This window comes from Ursus maritimus, unplaced genomic scaffold, assembly GCF_017311325.1.
Source record: "Ursus maritimus isolate PB19 unplaced genomic scaffold, ASM1731132v1 scaffold_5, whole genome shotgun sequence".
Taxonomy (NCBI): Eukaryota; Metazoa; Chordata; class Mammalia; order Carnivora; family Ursidae; genus Ursus; species Ursus maritimus.
In genome coordinates this window covers 9,498,622-9,522,710 of record NW_024426663.1, presented here as the reverse complement: position 1 = coordinate 9,522,710, position 24,089 = coordinate 9,498,622, and the positions used below count along the sequence as shown (strand labels likewise).

Here is a 24,089-nt window from a genome sequence, read left to right as displayed (position 1 = left end):
AGCGAAAAAGTTATTCTCTTCTATTTGAGACTGAGCCTTACAACTCATTAAAACCTTTCATAACTTACTGTGATAACTGATCTCTGCTTCAGAATTACAGGACAGACCAACAGGATGGACTAAACATTACAAAACTTAAGTAAATAACAGTAAGATCTTTTTCTCTTGACATCATCAATTTAAAGTTATCAAGAAATCACCACTTACTTATGGCTACTAGCATATGGGCCATCTTGATGTTATTATAAATCCAGCAAGCTCCTTTAGTTCCACATTCATTAATATCCCACAGAATACATGTGCTGTCTATTGTGATACCAAATATAATTGGTCCAGGTATTGTGCCTAGAAGAATTATATGTGAAATACACAATCAGTAAAGATTACAATCTATAGTTAACAAGTTTTTATATATATGTAGATAAGATATATTTTATATAAATAAGACTAGGAATTAATCTGTTGATATACAAATCAATCAGGTCATACGCAAGTAAAAGGGATAGAAAGAAATACAGATAAAACATTCTAAGATAATTATACAATTACTATATACTTCTGATCAATTCAAAGTTATTTTAATCTAAAAATCTGGCATGTATTGGGCTAACACTTAGCTAAGTAAATATTTAATCAACTGCTTTTCTAATTTAATGAATGTGCCTTTGAAATTAGCTATTCCACTTTTTTTTAAAGATTTATTTATTTATTTTAGAAGGAAAGAGAAAGAGAGTGAGCGCAGGGAGCGGGAGAGGGAGAGAGAAACTTTAGCAGACTCCTAGCTGAGCTCAGAGCCCAACACAGGGCTTGATCTCATGACCCTGAGAGCATGACCTAAGCCGAAATCCAGAGTCAGATGCTTAACCAACTGCACTACCCAGGGGCCCTAGCTATTCTACTTTTTAAAAATCAAAATTATCGATATGAGTTATGTGTATGTGCATGCACGAGAACTCACGTGTGTATGCACACACACACACACACACACACACACACACGCACACACACGCACATTCATACCAACATGCCTGGGAATACTATCTCAAACACACCCCCTACCTAGCATGAAGTCACAAGGTACTAAACTTTCACGTATGTAAAGAGTTTCCAACTGTTACAAATCAAATACATTTCTTAGACAAAGATTTCAATTCCATCCAGCCTGTTCTTTCATGACCTGCAGCACGACAGAGTCAAAGGAGACTCTGCACTGAGAGTAAGGATATCATTTTCCTAGGCTCATTTTCACCACGAATTATGTAACTATGGGCAAATCCCTAAATCTTTCAAAGTCTTAATTTATTCATCTGAAAATGGGAAAGTTGGTCCAGGTGATCTCTAATGTTCCTACTTTTGGTTTTTGTTTTTATAAATGATCTCAATATTACCTGTATAATATTGTGGATATAAGCATATGCACATATAATTTTATGTGTAACACAGTATTTCTGTCCTATTTCTTCCTACATCTGGAACCTTACAAGATTTTCCATAAAATCTTCCCTCAATTGTCAACTAGCCACAATATCTATGCCAAATTTTCATTTAAATATTTTAACTCATTATTTTTCATTGCTAATGCAATGTAATTATGCCCCAAATGGAGATAAATGCTGGGAGAAAAGGAATTACCATAGTTATAAATAAGATTTCAGCATAATTTATGCTGAAAATAGGCTTTACATGAATAGAAAAAAATTTACATATTTTATTATGCTCTATTATATGTGTTCATGATCTTATGTTGTATTTTAAATAAATATGATATACTCTTTAAAGTTGCATTTGTAACAGAATTGAAAACAACAGTTAACCAATCAGGTAGGTGGAAAGTAAAGTCATTATTTTCTTATGTGATATATAAATAATACTACATCTTGAATATTAGAAAACAGCCTTCTTCAATGACAATTATGTAGTTTTCCATGGCATTTAAATTAATTATTTTCATGGTACATACTGTGAGTGAACCAATAACACTGATGAAAAAAAATAACCAACAGTCACCAATGAATTAAGAAAAATGGCATACCTAATAATCGAAGCAGCATAAACTGTATTCCCAATGCTAGGGACCGCTGCCTGTGATCAACACACCTGGAGACATCAAATACATATTAAACCAAAGTGGTTGTATAGTGTATTTGTTCTTTGAGCACATTTATTTTTTATACCAGCTTAGCATTTCTAGATTAAAGTAAATGTTACATGCATGAAATAAACTATTAGTAACAGCTCATTTACAGTTCTACCTTTCTGGAATTATAAAAGAAGAAAAACGATATGTGAACTAAAACACTACAAATATAAGTAACACCAAAAAGATTCAAATAAAGTTTAACAAATGTATTGAATATGTACGAGTTGTAACAAATGTAAAAAAGAAAGGACATTTATTAATAAGACTTATGTTGAACTATCACTTAAGTCACAAGCAAATAATCCTTACTCTAACTTACTAACTTTGAGATAGAAATCATACCTACGGGATAAGGTACAAATCTGAGTCAATGTAAAACAGTTGCTGAGGTTCAATCTGATTTTAAGTAACGATTATCAAAGATGAATGATCCCTGACGCTGGCACACAAGAGTTAGATAGGAGGTACAAGAGATCAACGTGTAGTTGAAAGGTAAGACAGATAATTTTTCAAAAATGAAGTTTTAAAAAAGCATTTTCTCAGTTCTCTAAATAACTCCAATGTCCACGTAGGATAATGTTAACAGACTATTTAATACTTTTAGACAGAATCTCTAAAGTTTCCGATTGACAAAAAAAGCATGTGAAAAGGTAGTAGTATCAGGGAACAAAAAATGAAGAGTAAACAAGCTCGAGTTTGTTAGGAAAGACAAAGAAAGGCTGATGAATTTATGAAAGGGCAGACAGATAACATTTTTATCAAGTGATGTAGAAGGAGAAAGAACAACTTGAAAGGTCAGAATACTGTAAGAGCCAGGTAGCAGCTAGCTTCTCATCCAGCAGAGCACTGTGTACAGGAAGGCTGAATATCACAGCACTGCTACTGAAGGGGGAACTGTCCTTCCGATCCTGACATCCTATTCACACACAGTCCAAACAGCGTCGGCTGAAGCCTCATGAAAGAGGCAGAGCAACTAAAGTCAAGTATACTCCAGGTAAGCAATATTAAGACATTTTCACATACATGATCCTATTTAAACCTCATTTATCTGGGGTTTTCCATGCCATGGAACTAACAATCTTACAACAACCGAATTAGTATTGGAACCAATGGTCAATAGAAACCCCAAATGAACCTTTGAGTCCATTTTCTTTTCAACCAACATGTCTTAGGGATGGCAAATTTCACAATATAATATATACCTTAGGATGGACACAGTTATAGGAGTACCAGACATAAATGTAAACACAATTGTAGCAAACAAAAAGCCAAGGAAAATGGGCAACTTTGAACATCGGTTTTCACATTTTCCAGCTTTAGCTTCAAAATCAAAATCTGCCACAGTAGGTGTCATTTCTATATTCCTTGCAATACAGGAACAGTTGTAATATACCTAGAAATATTAGACAAGAAAATATTGAAAGGACTTATCTTGAAAACATATTTTTAAAGATAGATTTATTTATTTATTTATTTATTTATTTATTTATTTATTTATTTTATCTATCTATCTATCTATCTATCTATCTATCTATCTATCTGAGAGAGAGACAGAGAGCGCAAATGGGAGGAGGGACAGAAGGAGAGGGAGAGAGGGAGAGAATCCTCAAACAGACTTCCTGATGAGCACAGAGCCCAACATAGGGCTCCATCCCAGACCCCCGGAATCATGACCTGGGCTGAAATCCAGAGTCAGCCACTTAACCAACTGGGCCACACAGGTGCCCCTCCTGGAAACATATTTTATCATTTAAAGTTAGGTGATCTCTAGACATGGCAAACATTTTACATAGCCTTAACCTATACACACAAAAAAAATGCTGAGAAAGAGTAATGAACTCTTTAGAAATTAAGTGAAAATAAGGGGCCATATTTATGGTGTATTTGAGTTTTGTGTTCACTGTTTCAAACTGTAACCTATTATTGACTCATGACTTATAAAATAAATTGACAAGAATATAACAATTACCAGATCTCACATTCTAGACTACTTTTAATGGATCGTAATTGTTCAAATAGTTTTCTATTATAGAAGGCAAAGAAGCATGTAGGGTGAAAATCTCACTCTCTACATTAGTTTGAAAGGACAAACACTGTAATTATAACAAGTGTCACAGTAAAATCAACTAATATATCACAAGTTTCTAGGGGGAAAAATGCTACTTTCAACTAAACTACTATAACTTTCTGAACTTTTTGTAATTGCTTTACTAAAAGCAAACTATGTATCTTCTAAGATGACGTATTTATGACAATAAAAACCTAGAAGTTATTACTTCATTATCCTGAAGCTTATTTTACATATAAATATAAAATAAGATATTCACTATTTAATATATACATACATATAAATTAATAATATAAAGTGTTGGACATGTTAAAAGATCACAAGTATCACTTTTATAGGAAAAGAATTGAGAATTTAAGAAATTCGTAAGGCATAATTATTTTCTAAAGGTTTTCTACAACTCAATTCTATCCTTGCTATAAATCTTTTTACAAGTTTAAGGCCTCAATAAAGTCTGAGTAAATCCAAAGAAGTCACAGGGAAATGGTTTCTTTATTATTCCGAAGGCCAGAAACCTTTTTTCAGCACTAAAGCTAGTCTAAGGCCACTGGTACTGAATCAGGACATCCAAATATGCAGATGACACTCCCAAAATGGAGTATTATATACTCAGCAACTGGATGTATTAAATAATGAAGAAATGCAGCCTTTTAAAATTTTAAGAGAAAAGTATTTTCTATCTCAATGTAATTTTACACCTCTCTTATATAAAAACGTATACAATTTTGCTTATACTATAACTATACCTAGCTTCCAGTCAATATCTGTTTTGTTGTTTGGGTCATTAGTGTGAAAGATAAGACTAATATTTCTGTGAACAAATGTACATAGGTATTTACTATATTATTATCAATGCATTTTGCCTATTTGAAATATTCCATTAAGAAAAAAAAAATCCTGTGAAAAAATGAGTTGTTACATGGACTAAATGGACAAGAAAAAGCCAAAACAAATAGAAAATATGGAAGTCAAACAATTTGTTCTTCCTAAACAATCCCTAGAAGACAATTTTCTGGTTAAGATGGCAATTACCGTATTTGAAGAAAAATATAAATATCAAATCAGTCATATCAAAATAACCAATATCATTTAAAATGTGCTCTGGCTATTAGATTTTTTTTTCTTTTTTTGGCGGGGGGGCGGTCCATAAGCAGGATAGTATTTGTGTCTAACATTTTTACTTATGTGAGGAAAACCCTACAAATATCTCCTCATAATCTTTTTCTAATTAGAGTTGCTCAATAACACTTATTAATCATATTTTATACAGAAGAAAAGAATACCCACATACCTGCCTCTCAGAGGAACAGTTAGCTACCTTGCAGGTAGTTCTGATTCTCTAATGCACATCATGATCATTTGTGGAATTTGATTCCTTGTACCTGACACAAACACCTAATTTTCTCAGTTTCTTTTGAAACTAAAGCAATACCAGACGCCTACTGGTTTGAAGGCATGATAACCCTCAGACCCTCAAAAATCTTTCTGATGTCTTTTATTTTTCACAGGCACCTAACAGTAATGATCTAATTAGTTGTACTCCAAGGATTAAAACTGCACATACAGCATCCAAGTCCATTAGGTCTACTATGATTCACCACAGACATTTCCTCTGCCATATTTTTCAATGTTCTTAGATCATTTAAAAAATCTATAAGCTAGGTCATATGAAATAATGTACATTGTTTCTCATATTCTCACACCTCCCGCAGGAAGATCAAATCCTAGTATGTTCAAACTTCCACTGTATTTATTGCACATAAAGTCATTAAAGATATGCATGTGTATCATACATAGATTTATGTACGTATTTACGAACATGCAAATGGGTATAACCACACACACAAACACACCCATGTTGGTTTTAGAAGAAATCTGAAGTAATTTTATGGATCCTTTCAGTTATCTATTTCTACTTATTTACAGAGAAATCTTTTCTTGCAATCTTAAACTTCTCTTTATATGGGAAAAGGAATGCCACTTCATTATTCTACATTTCAAATATTCAAGATTGTGCTGTTCTTTCATGTAATTCTTATATATCTTATTCATCGTGATCTCTTTTATCATAGTATATATTTCCCTCAGGTCTTCTTAAAGTTATCACATTATCTTATTAATGCATAACGTATGTACTATGAAAAATCTGAAGGTTATTTTCCCCCCAAACTCTTAAATTTAGCTAAGATGAAATCCAATAAAATTCTCTCAGATTCTCTTTAAAAATTTAACTGTCAAAAAAATCATATCTCGGTAAACTAATATGCATCCCAATCGAGAATTAAATTTGTATTTGCGAATTAAGGATTTGGGTGTTTTAACATGAATCCATGGTGTATCAAATAAAAGCAACAAATATTTATTATGCTTCTATTATATACATGATATTTAGTAAGAATAGAAGGTCTCAGACTTCTAGGGGCATAAAGTATGGCTGAGAAAAAATAAAATATAAAAAATAATATTTCACTACTGTAACAGAAGTAATGTGACAAAGATGGATGTAAATAATGGCAAAATTGCTTTTTCCACATTTAATGCATCTGAGATATAAAGGAAGAAGGGTCTTTTTCAGCTGGAGTGCTCAGGGCCTTAAAATTTATATAACTAAAGAACACTTTGCATGAGCTCTACCCTCTTAAAAAATCCGAAGCGTATATTGTTGTTGATAATAGGTACAGTGTTGTACAGCACATCTCTAGAGCTGAGTCATCTAACTTGACTGATACTTTATGTCTGGCTTCTGAATGGAGGAGGTAGGCCGGCACGGGAAGAACAAGCAGTATAGGACTCCGCTGGAGGGATAAAGATGGCCATCCATACATATACAGACACACTGACTCACTGAAGTAGAAGACATGAGTTACCTTTGAATGTCTTTCTGAAACATAATTTTTACAACCTGCAAAGCAGGGAGAAAAATACTGGATTCCATCTCCTCCACAGACAGGATAATAATATGATCGCAAGCAGTTACAATCGGTATTACAAGGAGCGGTCAAGTTTCCCAGTTTTCCTGTCCTGTCAACAAGAAATGAAATAAGGGCAAATTATCTAGGTTATAACTTTTAATGCACAGTTCAGAAGCATTGCTATATCTTGCCATTCAGTCAATTATATACTCGCTCAACACATACTTAATTATCAAACGAATAAAACAAGTAAAATGTCTGCCTTTTCACACAGATTTTAATTTCTTATGGGAGAGAGAGAGGCAGTATAAACAATAATCATATAATGTATGTCAGTGATAAGAAAAATAGGCAAAGTAAGCAAATAAAACAAGGCTTCTCGTTTGGTACTAGATTATTCTTTCAAGGGGTGGCCGGGAGGGGAGTGCTGATTTTGTGAATGGTGGGACACTTAGCAGCATCCCTGGTCTCTATGCACTAGATGCCGGTGCATCCCTCAGTTATGACAACCAAAACGTCTGCACGCATTACCAAATTTCCCTGGGGTGGGGGCAAAATTTTAAACCTAGAAGGACAAATAAAATAATGGTATTCAACATACTCATTTTATCGGTGGGAAAACTAGGGCCCAGAGAGATTAAGTTACTTTTCTGTCTTTGCCAAATATTCCTGGTTCCCAGGCTCAGTTCTGTTCCATGCTGCTTTTGAATAGGATGCAGTATCTTTGATAAGAACAAAGGGTTACCCTAAGCAAAGACACTTCTCCAGTTCCTATTTATTCGTTCATTCAACCCATAAACATCGAGCAAATGCTGGGCCCTATGCTAGGTATCAGCTAGCTGGTAAAGCTGTGTGAGGTCCTCAAAGATTTCACAGTCTAGGAGCAAAGATGGACAGAGATAATTATACACGAATATGGTTGAGTGGTTATAGTATCTACAAAGTGTACTTTAGAAGCACTGACGAAGGTCAAGGCAAAGTCTGGGTGAGGGTCTTTAGGAGCTACTGTCTGAGCAAGTCTTCAAGGATGAGTAAGAGCTGGATAAATGGGGCATGTGCAGGGTACTTCAGAGAAGCTGGTACAAAGGCATAAAGGTGAGAAAATCCCATCCTATATGGACAAATATGAATGATGTCTGAGGCGGTGAATGATCGGAAATGTAGTTACAGGGGTCAGGGACCAGATTACTGGGGGCTTTAACCTATTTTTATGAAGTAATCAAAGTAGTTTTACACTGGGAAGTGATACTGTCAAAAGCACATGTTAAAGAAATAACACCAGTAGTGATACAGGGTATGAATTTAAAGAAGGGAGACAAATTTACAATATCCCAGACAGTAAGCTATGACAATAGACAATATGTAGGGGAACCAAAATAGAACATTTGATTAAAGGAGACAGATTTGAAAAACATCTTGGATACAGAATCATCCAAAATATTGGATGCACGATTTGGTGTTAAAAGATGGGAATAGGATTAAACAGTCAAGAGTGACTCCTGTCTAACTTGGTGTTTTGGTAGAGAAGAACTAGTTTTGGGGAAGACATGATGGATACAGTTTTATACACATTGAGGTTAAGAGTCTTAAAATTTGGTGAAGAAATCTGGCCTGGATAGCTTAATATCGTTTGCATATAGGAGTGGCTGAAACCATGTTAACGGTAAGATCAGCCATAAGAGGAGCTAGAGTGAGAAGAGTACCAAGGTCTCAGAAGTCCACTTATTTCATGAATACATGGTGAGCTCCAATTATGTGCTAGACTGTACTTAAGTGGTGGAAATAAATCTTAAATAAAGAGAGACAAAGAGATAGAAAAAGGAAGGGAGGGAGGAAGGGGGAAAGGCAGGCAGGGGGTGGACAGAGTGAAAAGGATAATAAAAGCCCTCTTCATAGTAACCATGAAGCTAACTTCCTTGCTCTGGAGGTCAAGATCAGTAATTGAGTGATTTATCTAAAGATTAGAAGATAATAACTGCTATGTTAGAAAGCGATGATATTTAAGGGGTAGGTGGAAAATAAGGAGCTCATGAAAGGAACAGACTAAAAGAGAACAAATTGGAAGCAAATCAGTGGAAGTTTGAAGGAAAGGTGTTCAAAGAGTAAATTCTAACTAATTTGTCACTCTGCCTGGAGCCTCTTCTCCTAATCGATTCCATAGGCTGCTGCTAGATTTCTTTATCAAGCACAATTTTACTCACAAAAGAAAGCATTATGGTCTACCCACACTAGTTTACAATACAGATAGAGAAGTACAGTCACTAGAAAAATACTACCCCTTCATTTCTAGAAACAGCCCCTACACAAACATTTTTAAATTTAAGTTTTCCAATGTATAATTCTCACGCTATCAATAAGTGACTATAAGAACATGAAAATATAAGACAGTATGATGCAAACTTCAGTAGAAACAGAGAAATATAGCCTATATTCCTTATTTTCAAGCCTATATAAGCCACCTAAACCTATATATTTAATAAATATTTACTGCATGAGGTAAAGGGGAAACTATTATTAGGAAAATAGCCAATCCTTGCAAAGTTGATTAAGTGGTCTTAATATATACGTAGCATTTTAAAAATATATAAAGTATTTTAAATTTTAAAATTTTTGAATATTTAAAAAATATATACATGTGTATAAATGCACACATCATATATATGAGTGACACATTTATCACAAATAGAATTTAAATGCTAATTTCTTATTTGAATCCAAACTATTCTGTCATTATGCCTCTACCATAAGTAACGATTTTCCTAAACCTATTACATCATCCTAAAATGTATGCTTCTTTAAGGTGCTATTTCAGATAAGCAAAGAAATTCTAGCTAGAGACCAGATAGAGAAAAAATACTGTGTGTACTTGCTACAATGTTTCATATTTTATGAAGTTCTAAGTATAAAGTAAAACACGAATCATCACCACCAACACTGATTACCAAAACAGACCCAAACTGCCTATAGATTGTCAAGGCAATAAAAGAACCATGGGAAGTTTTAATAACTAACAGATTCTAGAAATGACAGTCTCCTTTCAATTGCTGTGCCCATATTAAACATTTAAGAATGAATTCATGTAAAATATTATAAATACTAATAATATCCCCTGAAATAATCACTACTGTTGATCTTAAGTTTTTTTATATATACTGTTTAACAAGGGTTTTTTTGTTTTGTTTTGTTTTTTTAAAAGATTTTATTTATTTGTTTGACAGAGAGAGGGAGACAGCCAGCGAGAGTGGGAACACAAGCAGGGGGAGTGGGAGAGGAAGAAGCAGGCTCCCAGCAGAGGAGCCCTATGTGGGGCTCGATCCCAGAATGCTGGGATCATGCCCTGAGCCGAAGGCAGACGCTTAACGACTGAGCCACCCAGGCGCCCCTGTTTAACAAGGTTTTAAATGAACTTATTAATAAGCCTAACTCATTAATTCATAGTTGAAAAAGCTGTTTTTAGCCACCTGTGATTACATGACAAGGGCAAAGACTTCACATCACTCTGCTAGAAACTCTACGTTTTCATAACTACTTCTTTCTTCCACTAAGCCTCTTAGTCTATTCTTTCCATAAACTACTTTTTCTTACACAAGTGTTTCTTGGATGAGGCTCTACTGGCTGCCCATGATACATACATTTTAATAGGCAGCACGCAGAGCTAAAATTGAGAATTTGGGGCCACAGAGAAAAAACAATCTGACAATGTCTCACCTCCTCTCTATTTTTAACTATATTTATATCTAACCACACACATACCCCTAAAACTGACACCTTCTCACTTGTCTTCCTTCCTATCCATAGGCTAAGGACAACTTATCTGGTAGTAACTCGTGTTTAAGGTTAAAAAATAGCAAATAGATTTACATTTACATCATTCATTTTTCAAGGTGATTAACTAGTGTTAAAATTTCCAGAAACTTCTGTTCTTCCAGAAGGAACATACAAAAACAAACGGTTTCTCGGGATATGTTTGGGTAAAGTTTGTAGATGTGAAAGTCAGGTCTGCAGAGCTTACCTCTACCCACCTTTCAACATTTCCAGATACTTTTTTATTTATAGGCACATGACCTAAGTCCCATTCAGAACGGTTCCTGAGCCTAGCCTTTACTTTCTAGCATTTATGGCTAACATATTTTCTTTGCCTTTCTCTCTTCTCAAAGCTGTTTTTATCCTTAAAGGATATGTAAGCCCATACCCTTCCTGAATCTTATTAAAGGAAACTGAAAAGCTCTCCTTTTGAATTTCAGAGCCTTTTGTATGTCTCTTACTACCTAATGCATTGTTCATTTACCATTTTATTTCCCAATCTCTCCGGCTACATTGTAAACTCCTTTAGAGTAGCAATTTTGTCATAAAGGTCAGCCAGAGGATGTAGTCAACAAATCTTGAATAAATGTAATGGGATTGAATTTAACATTGCTTCAGAATGCTCAGCATCTCATTAATGTAAAGGAATGACAGAAATGAACAGCAACTACAAATCCTAATTGTTAATGGCAAACTCATCCAAAGTACATTCTATTTAAGTTATCTGAATGCCATATTCTACAAAAACTGTGGAGTCCTTGACTTGGGTGGAGTTCCAGCTCCCTCATCAGCCTCAGACACATGAAGTGAAACAATTCAAGCAGCAATGCAGGCTATAAAGGATCACTGTGCAACGCCCTCCTGCCTGATCCCCTAACTCACAGTTTAGGATTTCAAAACCAAACAAGGTAAAGAAAGATAAAATGATCACACCAGTTATAGGTAAAAACATGTTTACAGGTCAGAACAACAAGAAGTCATTTATTTCTCAACAATAAACATGAACTCCTAAAGTAGAAACAAAAATAAATTAAAAATGAAGTAGAAACAACAATCATTAGTATAACCTAGGACTAGCTTCATTTTAATTTCTCTCCTAGACCATTTTCAACCCACCAATTACATGAATTTCACCATAGGGAGTCACCTTCATCTTTAAATACTTAAATCAATAGCAACATAAAATGTGAAATTCTCCCTAGGAGGTGAATCCCTTCAGGGCAACGACTCTGTTATATTCATCTCTGAACATAGTACCAAGAATAGAATAGGTGCTCCTTAATTGCTCTCTGAAAAAAATACCCAACATTTAATAAGATGTCAATTATTTAAACGAAAAAAAAAACCAAAACAAACGTATATATTTTTTTATAGGAAAAAGTTTTGCAATTAAAAAAGCCAATCTTTCATTATTTGACTCAAGAAAGCATATACTTGGAAATATGCACATAGTTCATTACTCTGATATTAGTATCAAAAAGCACTGAAATATATTTACCCATTATACAATTCAGACACACCGGCAAATGGCTCATTTTCACAGTTGGCATAAATAAATACGAAACTCAGCGCAAACGCAAATAACGATGTGAGCAAAGAAAACTTCATTGTGTTTTTACATGTCATTTTGAGTTTTGAAACAACAACACCACCTAAAATCTGACCAAGAGCGGCTCCAGGAATTAAAACAGCCCCTGATGAGAAAGAAGACACAGAGAGTGAGAAAACATACAAGTGTACTCGGTTACTCATACGACGATTGGAAAGCATCAAAACCAAGCACAGTACTGTTTTAACAGATGAATACTATAACATGATTAAGAAACATATGAATAAAATATTGGTTATGTCAAGAAATTCATAAAATTAATGTGTTGAATATTAAGATCAGCAAATATTCTCTTTTGCTACACAGCCTCTGTGTTTCTCATCTATACAACAGACTGTCTAATGTCAAAAAATCAGAAACTTGTATCAAAATCAGTATAGTTTAAATTTTAAGAAGTGGGCTATCCAAAATGATACACTAATACACATTTAATGTGGTAAAGTAAAATTATTAGATCAAACTTGAACAAAGGGGAAAATGGTTTACCTGCAAGGGTGGCTGAAAAGCTGGAAGACAATCCAAACTGATTTTCTATAAATTTAGGTAAAAATGTAGCAAACCCAGTAGTAATTAAGGCTTCTGAAGAAGCTGACAACACTAAACACATAAAGACAGCATTCCGCATCAAATTCTAAAGAAAAAATACAGTTCATCAAATGAATAGCTATGATTATACCACAAAATGTAACATCAGAATAGCAGCACGATGAAATGGCAAAATTTTTAATCAACACAGTATAATTATCTATAAAATTTCAGCATTTTCTCCAGTATAAAAGCATAAATATGGAATATTAATAGCTTTATATATACTACATTGAGAACATGTATACATGCAGCACCTAGAGAACTGACAGGTGATTCGTCAGGGGGGTGACTGTGCCTTATCATATGCAAGGACTGGGTAAAGGAGGTAAAAGCCAGCGTGGAAAGGTTCCCTTCCCCAGTCTACTATAAATCACCATACATTAAATCTACCCCTTGTCCGATTTATTCTACTGTGTTTTGAATTTCCGTGTCTAGTAAATGAAGAACTCAGACTACAAGCACAGACAAGAATGGTCTCTGAGTTACCAAATTTGTATTGTTCCACGAGTAAAGGACTCAATAGTTAAGAACCTTAGGGAGTTATAGAGTAATTTTAAATGTGGATTGCTGGACTTCTCAGAATCTTTTTCATCTATCAGGGGAGAGTATAGAGATTAATAAAGCCAATTTATCTAACCATAAAGTGAAACCAAATTATAGTTCTGGAATATTAAATGCAAAAAAAATTTCTATCAAACAAAATACACACATGCACACACCCACACCCAGGAGTGACAAAGGGGCAAGGTAAGAGAGTTAGAAGTCAGATCCAGATGTTCTAATATAAGAATAACAATAGTGACAAAAGGAGAAAAAGTACCTGAACGAAAACATTCACTATTTTTTTTAAATAATAATAGCAGAAAATATTTAAATCTTCAGATTAAAAAAGATAATGGATTCCTGGCAAAGATTAATGAAAAAACACATATATGGAGGCGTAACCTAACAGACTGCCTGAAATTAAAGATAAATGGAAAAATGTATAAATTTGAAAATGGAGATTAAAAAAGAATCACACTAACATGGAACTTCTCAACTACAACACACGTAAGTAGAAAAGAGCAAGATAACACCCACAGACTTCCAGGACTAAAAGAATATGATCCGAAAGTGTCCACCCAGTCAGAAATATCGTTTCGTATTCAAGGATGCTTAGATGGTATCCTGCCTGACGAAAACTAGCAATAAAATACCATACCGAGAGGGACCTGAATCAGAACCAAGACCTGGAAGCACAAAACCGTAAGAATAAAAAAAGCAGCAGGGATGGCAATATACATAAGAATTTATAAAATAAATAAAATTAGTATTAAAGAAAACAGTAGTTGGAATTAAAAATCATGAACGATCTCAGCAAAACACAAGAATTTGCCTGCATGGGAGAGAACAGAGAGTTGAAAGGTGGGATAAATGGAGTAAGAACATTTTAGGCTTTCATTTAAAGGGGGAAATGAAAATAATTGAAAAGTAAATAATTTCAGATCTTGAAAAGGTAAAATTATAAACTCCTGTATGTATAAAACTTTTATGATGCTAAATGGAAAGATTGTTTTTCTAAGAAGTACAACAGAACAGACCATAACACTTGTTTCTTTAACCTCACACTCAAACCTAGTAACTTACTAACTGCCACTTCTTTCACAAGAGAAAAATATTGGTTTGACATTCTCAAATTTATATTTACAATTCAGTGACAACTGACTGATCCATTACATGAGGGAAATGGCGAGGAATAATGATTGGCTATAGTGCTAATGGGGAACCACCAAATATTGATATTGCCAATAAGATAACTCATGTTCTTTCAACCATTCTAACCTGGAATCGTTCTCACTTACTCAAAGCATAATAAAATTAAATCTGAAGTTATTTGTTTATAAGAGCTAGAACTATAGTAAATAGGCAAACAAAAATGCATCAGGAAAATATCTGTGTGTATATATGTACATATTTATTCATATGTATATGTAATACATACATCTACCTATTTATATGTGGAGAAGGGTGTGTGTGTGTGTGTGTGTGTGTGTGTGTGTGTGTAATGTTATTTTACCTTTAGAGCAGCTGGAAAATCTTTCAAGCTTGTTCCAAAATTCTCCTCTGTTTGTTTTAAGGAACTATTCTTTTCCTGATGAGTCTGGCAAATTCTTTCACTATGAATTTTTGCTGTACCTAAAAAAATAGTAAAGGTACTTGGTCTCTCACTTCATTCTTCATTTTTTAAAATGCTTACTTTTTAACTGACACACACTTCTATAAATATATAAATTTGTAACATAAGCCATTTTCTCTCTTTGTCAACAAAACTGCACAAGTATCTATGTATATAATTTGTCTGTCCTGAGAGCTAGTATTATTCCTATTAGCTAAGGAGTTCCAATCAGTCTAGAAATTAAGATGAGACAACTTTTTTCCAATGACATATTTTCCTTTACAAATATCTCTTAAATTCTTTTCTTCCTTTAAAAATGGATCTCTTTTTCATCCATTATATATTAAATGAAGTATGTTTGAGGCTCTTTTCTTTTACTCTCTTTAATTCTAACATGCTTTGCAGATGAAATATTTACCATGTATTACCATGGTAATTCCTTTGATTTTTAATAATGGCACTGTGAATAAATCTGAGAAAACAGTCAATATATGGAATTATAAGTTGGATGGCCCAGGGTAGAAAGAAATCAATGAGTCCACCTACTTCTATTCTGTCAACTTTTCTTTTGCCCATTCTGAAAAGTTAATCATCTATCGTGTTACATGTAACTATAGAAACAACTACTTACCTAATTTCTGCCTAGAGAAAAATACTTCGACAGATAATGTATTTGAACTACATGATTATATAGAAGCAAAATTTTACAGAGAAAGGAATGGATATATTTTTCTATTAATCTTTTCTTTTTTAGGCAAACTAATATTGAAATATGATGAAAAATGAGTATACTACAGTATTAGTTTGGTGACAATTGAAAAAAAAGTACTTGTACTCTCATCAACAAATAACATCAATGATTTAAGGCAGATTGATTGTTGGTTAGTGAGGAACTGAATGCAAACTATGTTTGAAAGATCCCATATCTTGCATATACACAAAGCAAGATTCCAGATAACACAGGAAACAAATTTTTTATTAAGTATATACATAATATTACTAATATGTTATATAGTATTATATTATATAGTATATATATTAATATAGTTATTAATATATAATATATTAAATATATGGTAAGAAAGTGGATATATACAGTTTTATTGCTTTTATTAATAAAGGAAATAAAGGAAAACCATGAGTATTAAGATAGCTACCCAAAATTTCCTAAAGACAAACATTCAAAAGTTTGCATAGGCAGACAACTGAATTTCCATAAAACAATGAATTTTCTAGGGTTCTTAGAAATTATAAGCAACCCTTGGCCTAGAATTGGAATAAAACTGCTTGGTTTTAAAGGAAATATGTTTACCTGGTAAATGTTTTGGAAAGCATAGAAAAGGTATTATCAAAGACCAAGCAAAGAGCCAACACAGAAGAAATCCAATCCACCATGCCCCCAGCCATCGTGGATCATCTTCAGTGATAGCTACGCTATAGGACAGAAAAACAAAATGTAAAAGTCAACCCTAGCTTATTCATTGAAGTGCAGTTGTGATAAGTATATAGTTTGTAATTCAAGCACATATGTAGGGGAATAGTATTAGAATACCCAACATTTTAAGTGGAGTCATTGTGCTGTGTCAGACAGCAGAGAGCAGGCATAAATGAGAGCTATAAAAATAATGGCTTACAAAATATTTCAAATGGTAATACGACACAGAAGTGTAAAATATTTAATCGTAAATATAGGTATGCTGAATACCTGAAAGCATACATAGAATTTCTGAACATTGTTTACCTAACTTTGGCCAAGTTTTTCTTCTCTATTATACTGAGTACATCTTACAGCAAATCACTGATCTGTGTTAAAAGCCCACACACTGTGCTTCAATTAAGGCATTCATTTAAATGTAAAATTCATTTATTTTATTTATTTATCTATTTATTGAGCTATAATTGACATACAATATTATATTGGTTTCAGGTATACACTATAATGATGCAATATTTCTATATATTACAAAATGATCACATTAAGTCTATTTAATATCCGTCACCATATAGTTACAGAATAGTTTTTCTTGTTTTGAGAACTTATAAGATTAACTCCCTTACCAACTTTCAAATATGCAGTCTAATATTACTAACTATAGTTGCTATGTTGTATATTACTTTCCATGACTTAATTATTTTATAACCAGAAGTTTATATCTTTTGACTCCTTTTAGTCATTTCACCCATCCCCCACCTATGGTAACCACGAATTTGTTCTCTGTATCTATGAGCTTGTTTTTTTGTTTGTATGTTTTTTTAGATTCTACATACACACGAAATCATATAGTATTTGTCTTTCTCTGACTATAAAGTTCTTAAAGTAATTTATTAACAGGGTTTTATAGTGATTCTCATAGTTTTATATCAATAGGTTTTTCCCCCAAACACACCATTCCTACAACTCATGTAATTCTCCAATGAAATTAAAAATCTTCCTTAAAAACTCAGCTCTCTGCTTCAAGAATTTTCTCTGCATATTTTTATATAGTCTCTAAAATATTAACCTGGGAATAACAGCTCAAGGAACAAATCACATATCCATAACCACATTTTCTTATTCATTACTCAGAGTCACAGTTTTAATTCCTAGTGGTAAAATGAGAAAATATGGCCTCCCCCAAAGGTCACTAACTTCTCTATATTCAGGAAAAAGAGAAGGTAACTTAGTGGTTAAAAGGAGGATTTGGTTAGCATTATCTCCTCCAGTCCCATCCATGTTGCAGCAACGAAATAAGTCAAGCAGAGAAAGACAATTATCATATGGTTTCACTCATTTATGGAACATAAGAAGTAGGAAGATCAGTAGGAGAAGAAAGGGAAGAAGAAAGGGGGGGTAAACAGAAGGGGGAATGAACCATGAGACTATGCACTCTGGGAAACAAACTGAGGGCTTCGGGGGGGGATGGGATAGGCTGGTGATGGGTATTAAGAAGGGCACGTATTGCATGGTGCACTGGGTGTAATACGCAAGTAATGAATCATGGAACTTTACATCAAAAACTGGGGATGTACTGTATGGTGACTAACATAATAAAAAATATTATTATTAATTTAAAAAAAAGGAGGATTTGGGAGTAAAAAAGATCAACCTGAATTCATGCCTTAGCCACTTACCAACCTCTGTGTAACAACTACCTAATACGATTATTAAAAGGATTAAATTAAGTGCTATGTAAAATAAAGTAACACACAAAACCCATGTTATCTATAAAGTAGTATGGGGTAAATAAACATTACCTATTATTATCCTCTATGGCCACAGTTAAAACCACACAATTGTGATTCCTATGACCATACCAGAACTATTACAGAACTTAGTCTGAGAATCATAGACTCTTGAGGCTTTTCAGGCTATCTACATCCAGCTAAATCTACTAAAAGTACAGCCCATGTTGATTAAGTTCTTCTTTCTGAACAATGCATGGAGTCCTAGATATGTATTTTGAAAAATTTCACAGGTGACTTAAGCAACCTTATTTATGAATAAATGCATTATAATGAGGGTGGTATAGCATTAATTCATGAAGTAGTACAGCTAAAACATTATATAAAAACTGTGTGTATTCAGTTTTGTTTCCTGAAAAATCCCTCATTCTATCTGAGGAAATACTTAGAAAATGTTCTATGATGTTAACATTATTAAAATAAAATAAATTTAAATAAAAGAAAAATAGATATCTCCTTGCCTTTGTCCCATACCCACATCAATGTACAAGGTTAGCAGCTGTCCTCCCAACACATAGCCAACAGCAGGGCCTAATATTGACATACAATAGCCAATTCCTAGAAGAACAAAGACATCGAAAATGGTCAGCTATACAATTTTGCTATGAATGTCTTACAGTAGTGAAGAAAAAAATATTTTATTGTAGAAAAATTGAAATGATTAGAATTACAACAAAATTACACTTATTCTCAGTAAAAAAATACAATTTGAATGGTACCACTTGTTAAGTCGAGGAGCTTAAAAATATTTTTAAAATAAATATAACTATAAAATATGCTTTAAATATATATATATATATGTAATTCAAAGTAAAAGTTGTTAGACTATAATAATAATTGCAATAAACCCAACAACTATAAATTCAGGGAAAATTAGATAATGTTAAATGGCAACAGAGGTAGTACATCTACTATTACCCTTTACGGATGATGATTCTGTTTACAATTCTTATGGAAGAAAATACTGTGAAATGAGAAGCCTTTTCCACTCTGTACACACTCTAAAAGCAATCTGTATTTTGCACTACAGCAGCTGATTTTAAAACCTGGATCTGGTGATTAACCTGTTTCATAAAAGTAAGCCGTTAATTTAAACTCCCGCACGTAGTGATCTTCCATTTCTACTTGCAGCAGAGTTAAACTGACCTTATTTCGCTCAGATATTTAAAATTTTGCCATATGTGACATTTAAATTTTGCAAAAAATTATGCATACATTAGTATCTTCATATATTACCACCTTCTGAATTTTTTATTAACTAAGACTCTCATTCGCATACACAAAAGAACAGAATCTATCATACCCAAAGCTAAGCATATGTCAATGGTAAAAATAACTTATGTACTTGACCAAGTTTCCAAAGTAGAGGTCATGCAAGGTGATCTTCTGAAGGACCACTGAGCCGGGATTCTGAAAGAAAGATCTAAAAAATTGGAACTGATTTTTTTCTGGGCATATTTGCTGATTCTACAAAAGACACTGGGAGGGTTAGCAATCCTTGCTAGTCTCTAGGAAGTACGGAAACCAGAGTTGCAGTTCAGGGCGCCTAACTCGGGAGTTAGACCATATAAACATCCCCCACCCTACATTTTATGTTGGCACCTAGGAAGCTATACTCTAAAGGTAAGGGTGAGTTAGAAGGAGAATTGCCCACAGAGTAAGTATACCTTTGTTTCAAATAAACTCAATCTGTGAAGTTACATCGAGGGGATCCCAAATATATCAGAGATTGGGAATTTATTAAAAAACACACAGAGTGGGGTTTGGAGAAAAAGTGTAGCATAAAACACCTTTATCAAAGTTGAAATGAAAGAGACACAAAGCAGATTACTCAGGACTCAACTGAGGATTACCAAACTGGAAAAATCAATTAAGTCATGAAAAACTTAGCGAGAAGCACAAAAACATAAAAACAAAAGATAAAAAATATAGAAAAGAGTAAGATATGAAGAATATATTTTTAAAAGGCTTAGCATACATGTAATTGGAGTCCTAAGAGAGGAGATAATAGAAGTTATATTTAAATAAATAATCATAGGAAATATCTTAAAGCCAATAAAATATATCAAAGAACATATTTATGAAGTCATATAAATCCACAACAGGTTAAATAAAAGGAATTTTGCACCTATACACATCATACAAATAAAACTGATAAAAATCAAATGCAAAGAGAAAAATCTTCAATAGCAAACATATGAAACAGTGGAAGTGTATTTTTAAAGCACTGAAAAAAAAAAAAAACAATGGCCAACCAGTTATCTATTCCTAGTGAAAATATTCATCAGGGAAAAGGGTTAAAAAGAACATTTTTAGCTAAAGAATTCTAGGATAGCTATGATCAGGTATGTGGTAAAAGTATCAATTAACATTAGAATTTCATAAAATCAAGTTTACATATAAGGTCATTAGTACATGAACAGTAAAATAGGATATATCCAGGAAGTTAATAGAGGGAAGAAATGAAATAATATTAAATTATCCAAAAGAAAGAAAAAAAGGCAAGAAATAAGCACATAGAGTAATTAGGAAGCAAAGGTTAAGATGAAAGATTTAAACACAAAATAACATTAATGAATTAAAAAGTTCAGTAAAAGAGCAAAGATTGTTAACCCAAGGAAAGCATCAGAGAAATAAAGGAAGAAAGGGTGAATGGCCTAGAAAAGTTTGTGCGGACAGATACGCTGCATTAACCACTTTTTATAAAATTCATTCTAAAAGGGAACAGATTTTGACCACTTTCATTTTGCCCGTTTTTGCTTTGTTATGCATAAAATGTGTCTCATAGAAGAATGTAAGGAATCACTAATAGATACTGTTTTAAAAGAAAGAAAGAAGGAAGGAAGATTTCGAAATTCAAAGATATAAAAAGCATAAAAAAGGAAGGACTTCATGCAACAAAACCTAAGTATTTAGTGAAAAATACTGGTTATCTGATAGTGAAAAGAATACATGTATATAACATACTATAATGAAGATAAGTGTTTATATCTTCCTTAACAGAAAAATAAGAGACAAAATTAAAATGAGTTTCCCAGTTTGTTCCTTTTTTTTTTTTTCCTTTACCCTCAAAAATTGCCATGAATTCCTACAGTATAGGAAAGAGTTAACATAGCAGGCCTGTGACTGTTGACTTCAGAAAGACCTGTCGGCAAGGTTGGCCCTCCGGCTGGCTGGCGTGTGGAGTTTATTTAACTGTCCGGAGAAATGCCACCATTCCATAACTAATAAGGGTAGCTCACTGTACCAACACTGTATGAACAATGTGGTTTTGCTGACTACTTGTGATATATGCAAGGCAGAGGGTCCTGACGTGATCAACTCCCAATAAAATCCTTGGACACTGAATCTCTAATGAACTTAAGTGATAGAAAATATTTCAAACTCATTGCTGGCAGAATTAATTGCAGGCTGTATGGCTCCACTAGGAGGAGCTAAATCTTGGAAGCTTGCCCCCAGTTTTTGTCTGCACTTTACCTTCTGCACCTTTTCCCCTGGCTGATTTTGCTTGGTATCCTTTTGCTGTAATAAACCATAGCTATGAGTATGATTATATGCTAAGTCAGTCCTGCTACGAATTTATGGAATCTGGGATGGTCCCATGGGCCTCCACCCCACCAACCGTGTTTCCTATTTTTGTGTGTTACTAAACCGTAAAGATTAAAACTGTCTTATGAGAAGTATTGATCAGAAGAGCACTTCAGAAAGGAAATTTGTTGAACTGGGAGAGTGAAAAGCATCATCACTAGCTAATTGAAATAAAAGCATTGTTAAATTAGTAAATGCAAGAAAAGTTGTACTCAGCTGGAACTTACAGAAAGAGAGAGAATCAGAACTTGCGGAGAGACCAAGGCAAAACAAGTAGAGAAAATAAGTAGAAGTGTCGTGGTTTTCACATTACAGAAGAGCCTAAGTAGAGTTAGTGGTCTCTGTCAGAGTTGCATTGAACATATCTGACTTCCAGTGACGATGGCAATAGGTTCTTGCTATAGACTGAATGCTTGTGTCCCCCCCCCAAAAGTCCTATTGTTGAAACCTAATCCCTAATATGATGGTAGGAGGTGGGACCTTTGGAACTGATGACATCATGAGAGTGGAGACTTCATCAGTGAGATTAGTGACTTTATAAGATGTCCCAGAAAGCCCTCTCTTCCCTTCTGTCATGTGAGCACACAGGAAAAAGATGAATGTCTATGAGGTAGGAAGTGGGCCTCACCAGACACTGAATCTGTGGGTACCATGATCTTAGACTTCTCGGCCTGCAGGGCTGTGAAAAATAAATTTCTGTTGTTTACAAGCCAACCAGTCAATGGTATTCTGTTATAGCAGACTGAAAGAACTAAGACATTAGTTATTAGAATAGTCAGCTGATAAAATGAAAACTGATAAAATGAAATGTGAAACATATTAATTTAAGCTAAGGCCATGCATAGCCTAGTAAGCTCTACCTTGCAAGAGTATCACAGAAGGAATTTAAGAGAAACTTAAGCTACCAAAAATTAGATTCCCCACACCCCAAGAATTGAGCCACATATAATAAGGATTAAACTGAAATGAAAAACTCCACAGAATTTCTGGGCACTACCTCATGGTTTCTTTCGTTGACTGTAGTCAGGTCTATGTAGGATGTAGTAAATCAGGTAGAATGGAACAGCTCCATCTCCCCGCCCTGTGTAAATGAGCCTGAATTCAAGTAATCTTGATAGCCTACTGCTTGGATGGCACTTCCAGGAAGGCTGGCGTGCCCAGGACAGGAAACAAGGCAGGATGTCAACAAAACTCATAACTGCATTTAACTGAAGGGCATGTGTCAGTAAGTAATGAAACAAAAACAGTCATATTGCTATATCTACCGTCTACTGGGAATCTAATGGAAATACCTATGAAATTACAACTAACTTTTTAATAAGCATCTATTATGTTTTTACTTATAAATTAAACAAGCAATAAAATGAAATGATACTGAAACATTTATTACAAAGAAAACTTACCAATGTAGAGAGAAGATTTGTGTGTGGGCACAGATTCATCAATAAAGGCTGTTCCCAGGGTATAGAGAGGAGTCCCTCCTGCTCCCAACAACAGTTGTCCCAAGATGAAGACATACAAGTAGTTAGAAAGCGAAGAATTTGAAAAGGTACAACTGGTTGTATTCCTTGTTGCTATGCAAGTACCTTTGGGGGGAAAAAATTAAATTGTGAATTTACAGAAATTTAGCTAATAAGTGAAATATCTATTTTTATCAATTATACTTGCCTAACAGAACCTTCTTTCTTTCAATCACTTCACTTTGATTAAACCGTTCTTAAATACATACATTACTAAAGAAAATTTAAGAAATATTATCACATTAAAATTTAGACATTGTAGAACAAAACTGAGAAACATTAACAATCAAAATTAACAAAGTTTGGGGTAAGTTAATATAAACACAATTGAAGCAAGTGGTGCCAGGGAAGGAGTTTTCAGATTAAGGAAAAAAAAAAAAAAACTCGCCTTTATTTTTCTTTCCAAGTCATAAATACAATATGACCAGCATACTGAATTTATCAATCAATACCCCGAACACATGTGAAAAGTGTACTTAGGTC

General features: G+C 33.7%; 1 protein-coding gene across 3 annotated transcripts in view; it reads right to left on the bottom strand.

Annotated features, from left to right (window-relative positions):
- SLCO4C1 (solute carrier organic anion transporter family member 4C1) overlaps positions 1-24,089 on the bottom strand; it is a 63,451-nt gene that overhangs the window by 6,511 nt on the left and 32,851 nt on the right. Inside the window, exons 3-13 of one of the 3 annotated variants that reach the window (XM_040622041.1) lie at positions 23,490-23,672; positions 22,715-22,765; positions 18,960-19,056; positions 16,589-16,710; positions 15,178-15,296; positions 13,020-13,164; positions 12,423-12,618; positions 7,076-7,229; positions 3,343-3,533; positions 2,033-2,097; positions 208-345 (exon numbers count right to left, since the gene is read on the bottom strand). In XM_040622041.1, the coding sequence (XP_040477975.1) occupies positions 208-345; positions 2,033-2,097; positions 3,343-3,533; positions 7,076-7,229; positions 12,423-12,618; positions 13,020-13,164; positions 15,178-15,296; positions 16,589-16,710; positions 18,960-19,056; positions 22,715-22,765; positions 23,490-23,672 (1,461 nt within the window). Of the gene's footprint in view, positions 1-207; positions 346-2,032; positions 2,098-3,342; positions 3,534-7,075; positions 7,230-12,422; positions 12,619-13,019; positions 13,165-15,177; positions 15,297-16,588; positions 16,711-18,959; positions 19,057-19,843; positions 19,922-22,714; positions 22,766-23,489; positions 23,673-24,089 lie in introns of all 3 variants that reach the window. The other 2 variants (XM_008683851.2, XM_008683852.2) reach the window with 2 other exon arrangements.